This window comes from Austrofundulus limnaeus, unplaced genomic scaffold (assembly GCF_001266775.1).
Source record: "Austrofundulus limnaeus strain Quisiro unplaced genomic scaffold, Austrofundulus_limnaeus-1.0 Scaffold533, whole genome shotgun sequence".
Lineage (NCBI taxonomy): Eukaryota > Metazoa > Chordata > Actinopteri > Cyprinodontiformes > Rivulidae > Austrofundulus > Austrofundulus limnaeus.
The window spans coordinates 256,835-265,235 of NW_013952935.1; the positions used below are offsets into that span (position 1 = coordinate 256,835).

General features: G+C 38.6%; 1 protein-coding gene across 1 annotated transcript in view; it reads left to right on the top strand.

The window, feature by feature from the left end:
• Positions 1 to 8,401, top strand: part of LOC106530561 (solute carrier family 35 member F5) — a gene marked incomplete in the record, with an annotated part of 12,799 nt that overhangs the window by 1,998 nt on the left and 2,400 nt on the right. Inside the window, 14 exon segments of the mRNA XM_014026202.1 lie at positions 508 to 649; positions 788 to 937; positions 1,016 to 1,078; positions 1,151 to 1,232; positions 2,648 to 2,838; positions 2,923 to 3,004; positions 3,555 to 3,642; positions 3,718 to 3,782; positions 3,859 to 3,963; positions 5,116 to 5,275; positions 5,350 to 5,440; positions 5,510 to 5,664; positions 5,741 to 5,835; positions 7,470 to 8,401. Of these exon segments, the coding sequence (XP_013881656.1) occupies positions 515 to 649; positions 788 to 937; positions 1,016 to 1,078; positions 1,151 to 1,232; positions 2,648 to 2,838; positions 2,923 to 3,004; positions 3,555 to 3,642; positions 3,718 to 3,782; positions 3,859 to 3,963; positions 5,116 to 5,275; positions 5,350 to 5,440; positions 5,510 to 5,664; positions 5,741 to 5,822 (1,449 nt within the window).

The window sequence follows — 8,401 nt, forward strand, 5'->3', positions numbered from 1 at the left end:
CCCGCGACCCGACCCCGGATAGGCGGAAGAAAATGGATGGATGGATAATATAAACAATAATTAATATAATAATATAAACAGTAATATAACAATATAATCAATAATTGATATAACAATATAAACAATAATTAATATCATAATATAAACAATTATTATAACAATATAAACAATAATTAATATAACAATATAAACAATAATTAATATAATAATATTAACAATATTCTGCCACAGAAAATATTCTCATTTTGACTCTGAGGACTGTTCCATGGGTCAGCTGGGATTTTAGTGCTTTAGAATTAGGGGACCTAAATATAAAATTAGTGCTTTAGGATTAGTGCTTCACACCACTGCTTTTATCCAAATAAAACAATAAATGTGTCTTGTGTTGAGTCAGTATGATCTGTAAGTTTCAGCGTTTGATTTGTGTAAAATAACGATACTTTAATTATGTCTAACTCARTTATTTACTTTTATTTTCCGTTTATGTCGGTGCGACGGTTTCCTCAGCGTCCAAATGGAGTGGGTGTTCATCATGAACCGGGTGAGCTCTCAGGGCAGCTCCGCAGCCCAGCGGAGGAGGATGGCCCTKGGGGTGGTGATCCTCCTGCTGGTGGATGTCATCTGGGTGGCCTCCTCTGAGCTGACCTCCGTAAGGATTTTCGCCACATCAGCAGAAAAACCCAGGAGCCAGAACGAGCTCAGGAGACGCTAACTTGACGCGTTTAGTCTCTGTAGCTCCGACAGATCCAACGATCCTAATCTTAACGGTTTSTTCTTCCTCCTGCAGTACATCTTCAGGCGTCAGGAGTACAACAAGCCCTTCTTCAGCACCTTCACCAAGACGTCCATGTTCGTTTTGTACCTGCTGGGCTTCCTGCTGTGGCGGCCCTGGAGGCAGCAGTGCACCGGCACTTTGAAACGCCGCCGCTCTGCGTTYGTGAGTAAAACCAACCTGAGCAGTCCAGGAGAGAAACCGAGATGCTTTTATCTCAAAACCGCTGCTTTTATCCCGCAGTTTGCCGACGCTGAAGCCTACTTTGCACCCTGCACCAACGACAGCACTGTGAACAACTCTTTGGTGCGTAGTTTTACCTGTACAGGTGAGGAAATGTGCCCGTTGTGGAGCTGACGGTTTGTTGTKTTGGTGCAGAGTGAACCGCTGTACGTCCCGGTGAAGTTTCAGGATGTGCCGACTGATCCCTCCGAGCGTTTGAACGGAGACTGTGATTATTGTGAGTATGAAGTTGTTTTTAATTGTGAAAGCAGCTGAAGAAACAGGGAAAGAAGAGAAAACCCCTCTGTCAAAATCCAGAGCAGATTTTTTTTTCTAAATTTTCAAAATTTAAAAGCAGACAAACTAAACTGTGTTTTTTATTTTATTTATCATGTCAACATTAACCAAGGTTTGTTTTAAAGCAGGCTGAGAGTTTTTCCGGTTTTCACCAGCAGAGGGCAGTGTTGTCCAAATCACTAATAGTAATAATAATCTGTTTTTTAATGAGATCTCTGGTGTTCTGGGGATGATGATGGTGATGATGAAGGATCACAGTTGACACTAAAACAGTTCAGGCTAAAAAGCTAAAATGTGAGACAATAAACTTATTTTATATTTATTTTATGTTTTGCACAAAAACAAAACAATCACATGTAATGTTCAATAAATTAGCATTGGAGCTAACACATGTAAGGCTGCCACAAACACAAATTTCATTTTAAAACAGTAATATAAAAATGTATTTTTTCAGCTGAGAGTTCACACATTAAATTAACGTATGCTATATGCTGCTATATTCAGCTAACTGCTGAAATTTTAACTAATATTTAGCTGCTATTAGCTAAAGTTATCTTTTATAAGTTAAATACAAATTTTCTGTAGCTATTACAACTTTTTCAGCTAAGTTCTGCAAACTTAACTCCTTATGCTTTCTTATGTTAATTAAAACATTTCAGCTACTTTTTTAGCTTTTTACTGAAAATTTTAACTGTTTTATTTTACTACAAATGATCACTTTTATGTAATTTTATGATTTTTTTAGCTTTGTTTCTGTTTTAGCTATTTTTTCAACTAACTATTTCAACTGGGTGCTAATTTCAAATTGTGGCTGCTACCTTTAGCTTATTCTATGCTAATTTTAGCTATTTTATGCAACTTTAGCTATAGATCTGCTTCTTTCTGCTAGTCTTCTGTTTTTTAACCCTTTTCTGCTTTTTTTCTGCTACCCAGTGCTGTTTATTAGTATTTATTTACAGATATTTTCAGCTATTCAGATATTTTAGCTTTTAGCTGTTTTCTTTTTTCATCTAGATTTGTGCTCCTTTTTACTGTTTTTCTGCAATATTAGGATTATTTTGCTTTTTAAAGTGTTTCAAAATGCTGCATTAACACTTGTCCTATAAAATGTTTTCAGCATGAAGTATTCACTGTAGTATTTTTGCAGGAAATGCAGTTTCTCTAGTTTTACTATTATCATTACTTCCTTTTTTTTTCAATCTGACCAATCAGGGGCGGGGCCACCTCGAGACCCAGGTTTACTGCTCTGCTTCCTCCATCATCTTCATCAGTTTCAGGCTGATTTTATCTTACCTTCTCCCCTCGTGTCACTAATAGTCAGAGATCCCTTTAAAAGGAAATGTTTATTTTTTTCAGCATCCAAGAAGCACCGAGTGCGTTTCAGTAACATCATGGAGGTCCGTCAGCTGCCCTCCGCTCAGGCCCTGGAGGCCAAACTGTCCCGGATGTCCTACCCTGCAGCCAAGGACCACGAGGCCATGCTGCACACCGTGGGGAAGCTGACCATCACTGACGTGGCCAAAATCAGCTTCTTCTTCTGCTTCGTGGTGAGTACGAACGCTCCCGTGACTCTGTGACGACGAGCGGCGTCRCTGGCCAAAATGTGACGTCACTTCCTGTTTGTCCCCCAGTGGTTCCTGGCTAACCTGTCCTACCAGGAGGCCCTGTCCGACACGCAGGTCGCCATCGTCAACATTCTGTCGTCCACTTCAGGTGAGAAGAACCAGCCTTTTCCTTTTAGCTTTTATTTAAAGRGTCTGTGACGTCAAAACTTTGTAATAAACATTAATGCATTTTTAGAAAGATAACATCGATAAAATAAAGCAAAACAAATTTCACGTCACTGAGATGAACRGTTGTTGAGATATTTGCCTGTGAAGAAACAGGAAGTGATGTCAGAGGGGAGTGTCTGAAKGTAAACAGAGCGTTGTTACAACAGACTAGAGAATAATCTGATGTTTCTTTAGATTAGTTTAAGTCACTATGAAGGAGAGATAAAGAGGAGTTAAAGTTTAAATAATGTTGTTTTTAATAAACAGAGACCAGAGAGTTAATTTTGTTAGAGTTCTCCTGTGATGTCACTTCCTGTTTCACTTTGGCTGAGCCAAATTCAAAAGAAAATAGGCCATTTATGAGACAAAATGGGTAAAATCATGTGTTTTATGTCAATTTTCTTTAGAATAAAGATATTTTCTTTGACGTTTTGTATTTGAAGGATCGGCGTGTCTCAGGAACTTTAACAAACCCTCGSTTTCCTCCTCAGGTCTCTTCACGCTCATCTTGGCAGCCATCTTTCCCAGCAACAGCAGCGACCGTTTCACCCTGTCCAAACTGTTAGCCGTGGCTCTGAGGTGAGAGACGGTGACTCTGAGGAGTAAAAACCTTTAGAAACTCAGACGTCACAAAACGATTCGTCCTGTTTTCAGCATCGGAGGCGTGTCCCTGGTGAGTCTGTCCAGCATGGACGGTCCTGATGACAAGGGTGTTTTAGGTAAACCCTCAGATCTTTGCTCTTTTCAAGCCTCGTCCTGTTTTCATGTTTGTAACCGTCGGAGATGTTCCTGAAGGTTCTCTGTGGTCGCTGATCGGGGCGGTTCTCTACGCCGTCTACATCGTTATGATCAAGAGACGAGTGGACCGGGAGGACAAACTGGACATCCCCATGTTCTTTGGTGAGGAGTCSCTCAGCTGAGGACGGGACTGTGCAGAAGTCCTRATGCTTCTTTTAGTCACRTGAATGCTGAGTCAGCATTTTCCTGTTTTCTTTTAGAATCCAGTGTTTTAGCTGTTTTAGCTGTTCATACATCCAAAGGTTCAGCTGATTCTGGACATCGCTGCTGGGACTTTAGCTTTTTGTAACTTTACATATATTTTCCCATAGAAACACAAACACTAATAATTTTAATTTTTCTTTTTTTTAGCTTCTGTTTTACTGCTTTTAGCTTAAAACCAGAATTTTGCTGTAGTTAGCTTTTAGCTAGCTTTTGATAGTTTTAGCTGTTACGTTTAATTTTTGGTAACGTTTTGCTTCTTTAACTAATATTTTTCTACTTTTTAGATTTGAGCTAACCTTTTGCTCCATTTAGCTTCTTGATATTGTTTTGCCACTTTTAGCTTTTTGCTACTGTTTACCGTTGAGATAACGTTCTCTCCRTTAACTGCTAGCTACTGTTTCACTATTTGTAGTTTTAGCTTTTAATACCTGTAGTTTAGCTAATGTTTTGCTACTTTAATCTAGAATTTTGCTCTTTTGGCTTTTAGCCTTTTTCTTTGTTAGCTGGTGTTTTGCTAGTTTTGGCTTTTAGCTACCTTTTCAGTTAGCCTTTTGCTTTGTTCAGTTAGCCTTTTGCTTTGTTCAGTTAGCCTTTTGCTTTGTTCAGTTAGCCTTTTCGTACTTGTGTGTACTTTTTTAGCTTTTAGTCAGTTTTTGCTACTTTTAAAAATTGTGTTAGCATTTTATTTCTTAGCTTCTAGCTACTGTTTTACTACCTTTTAGTTTTAGCTACACTTATTCTAATTTAATCTAGAATTTTGCTCTTTTTGACTTTCCGTTAGCCTTTTCTACTTTAGCTTTAGCTAAGATTTGTTTTTGTTTATAAGAAACCATTTTCATCACACTTTAGCTGTCCTCGAGCTCATAAAGCTCAACATCTAATTAATTTATTTTTGTTTTCCTTCGAGCAGCCGGACTCGAGGCGGTTCTGATCTGTTTTTCCTGAGTTTTATTTAATCTTCGGCTGATTTTTAATGTTTCATGAGGAAGTGACGCCTGCAGGTGTKGCTGCAGCACGTGGCCTCAGCTGTCGTTTGTTTTTGTTGTTCAGGGTTTGTGGGTCTGTTCAACCTGCTGCTGCTCTGGCCCGGTTTCCTCCTGCTCCACTACACCGGCTTCGAGGCCTTCGAGCTCCCGAGCCAGCTGGTCTGGACCTACATCCTGATCAACGGTCTGATCGGGACGGTTCTGTCAGAGTTCCTGTGGCTCTGGTGAGCAGCTGCTCCACACCTCTGGACCAGGGATCAGTCAGATCTGTAACGTTTGGTTGGTTCTTCTCCTGCAGGGGCTGCTTCCTCACGTCGTCTCTGATCGGGACGCTGGCGTTGAGCCTCACCATCCCGCTGTCCATCCTGGCAGACATCTGCCTGCAGAAGGTTTGTTTCCCCCGCGTACAGAAACTGTTTTAATGTTTCACCTGAAACAGTCGTGTTCTTCCTCAACAGGTGCGTTTCTCCTGGTTGTTCTTCGCCGGAGCGGTTCCCGTCTTCCTCTCCTTCTTCATCGCGGCGCTGCTGTGTCACTACAACAACTGGGACCCGGTTCTGGTCGGGCTGAGGAGACTTTACGCCTTCGTTTTCAGGAAACACCGCATCCAGAGGTACAAACGAGACGCTGTTTTTCACCGAGACTTTGAGACGAGACGTTTTTATCCGATTATTCCTCTTTTGTTGCAGACTGCCTGAAGACAGCGAGCAGAGTGAAAGTCTGATTCCTCTGAACACGGTTTCTCCTCATGAAGGAAGCTTCTGCTCCTGATCCAGATCCAGAGGTCAGAACATGCTTATGTTAGCCCTCAGAGTGTCACTACCACTTTAAATACACTTAAAACATTAAATATTAAAAACAATCTCAGATTAGCAACAAAAAAAGACATGAAAACAGTTTAAAATTTAAATAAAGCCAATACAATTATTAAAATAGTGAATGAAAACAGGATGAGGATAACAAGCTAAAGCTAAGTGATGCTAAAAGTTGCAAACGGTATATAAAAATAGCTTAATCTAGCTAGAGGTAGCAACAGGCTATCTAGAAGCAGAAAGCTAGCAGAAAATTGCTAGGAACTAAATGTAGTAAAATGTTAGCAAATGTATGAAAATGCTAGCTAAAAACTAAAAGTAGCTAAATGCTAACAAAGATGTGATGTAGCAAAATGATAGCTAGGAACTAAATGTAGTAAGATGTTAGCTAARTGTATTAAAATGCTAGCTAGAAGCTAAAAGTAGCTAAATGCTAACAAAGATGTGATGTAGCAAAATGATAGCTAAGAACTAAATATAGTAAGATGTTAGCTAAATGTATGAAAATGCTAGCTAGAAGCTAAAAGTAGCTAAATGCTATCTAAGAAATAAGTTTTAAAAGGTAGCTACAAATATTAAAAACTTACTAAAATCTGATGTAGCAAAATAATAGCTAAAATATAAAAGCATCRCATGGTAGCTGACTTTGGCAAAAGCTCAARTTTTCTAAACATAGCTAAAAAAGRAAAAGGCTCTCTAGAAGCTAAARTAGYGAAATGCTAGCTAAAATGTGATTTAGCAAAATATAGCTAAGAACAAAATGCAGTAAGATGCTAGCTGAAAGTATCAAAATTCTTACAAGACGATAAAAATAGCAAAATGCTACCTAAATACATGTTTCAAAGGGTAGCTAAAACTAGCAAAATCTAGCTAAAATCTGATGGATCAAAATGATAGCTAAATTCTAAAAGCATCACATGGTATCTAAAACTGGCAAAAGCTCAAAACAGCTAAAGACAACTAAAAAAGCAAAAGGCTATGTAGAAGTTAAAAAAGAAAAGTCACTATCAAGATGCTAAAGTAGCAAAATGCTAGCTAAAATGTGATGTAGCGAAGTATAGCTAAGAACTAAATGCCGTAAGACGCTAGCTGAATGTATCAAAATGCTGTCCTAGAAGCTAAAGTGTCAAAAGATAGTTAAAAAAGCCAAAACTAACTGAATGCTAAAAGTAGCAAAATACTATCTATAAGCTTAAAGTAGCAAAAGGCGACCAAGAAGCAAAATGTAGCAGAAGGCTAGCTAAAAGATACATTTCAAGAGGTAGCTAAAAATAGGAAATACTAGTTGATAGCTAAAAGTATCAAAATGCTATATGGAAGCTAAAAGTAGCAAAAGGCTGTTTGAAAAGGTTAGATAGAAGCTTTGCAAACATTTCTGAAAACACTGTTTTTTAAATGAAAAATAAAAACCAGAAAACTTTTATTTTGTTAAAAAAACAGGAACCTGATCAGATATCACCTAATAAATGAACAGATAATCTGATTTAAAATAAAAAGCTTCTTCCAGAAAAAAAATAATTTAATCTTTTAATGAAGTTTAATCCTCTTATTAAACATCTGTTTTTATATTTCACAGTTTTTCTCTCTTTTTGTTTTGTTTTTAAAGGAGATCAACGTTCGTCTGATAATCTGGAAGCTTTCAGAGATCCACCCGAGTGCCTCTGGTTCTGTTTATTTATTTACAACACTTCCTCCTCACAAACAAACAAACAAACAAACACATTATTTAATTTCTCTTCCTGTTTGTCTGTAAGGAAACTCTTCGGTACGTCACACAGCTGGCTGTTTTATTTGTTTATTTTTCAGCGTGGTAAATGAAACAGTACATTTTACTGATCCGGTTCTGGTTCTGACCATAACGTTCGACTCGGTGTGGAGCAGAATCAGAACGACACCAAACCTTTGAAGGAGTGATTCTAGTTTCGACACCACAACACAACWTTTCTGCTGAGTCATGCTGAGCAGCCAGACAGATTTATTGACCAGAAAACAGATTTTATCAGAGAATATTTAGGTTTTCAGGAGTTTATTCTGTAAAATATTCAGATCTAAAATACATCCTGARATTTTTAAGATTTACTCAGAGCTTGGAAYGATTCTGGCTTTTCTCTGATCCACACAGGGTCAGATATATACATACATACCACAGATAATTGGACAAATGTCCTTCAGCTCATGTGTCCATCAGCGAGGCTCTGGTAGAACTGAACTGGTTGGTTTCCTRGTTTCAGACCCAACTTTGGATCMGAATCCACAACTTGTCTGTCGGGTTGAGGTCAAGTCTTTCCGGAAGGGTCATTGTCCCGTTGGACCCAAGAACTTGGAGTTAGTCCACCTAACTTTGTCCCACATCTTGATGCTATCACCACCACCATGCCTGATTTGGTCCTCCAAATGTCCTTCTTGTGTCAGTCTTTGTCTCATTTGACCTTCAAACACATCTCCAGAAGAAATTAGTCTCATCCATGTGGACAGCTGTAGGTTTTAGTCCAGCTGGAAGCTTTTTTCTTGGTACATAGTGATGTAGAACTGTTCTCA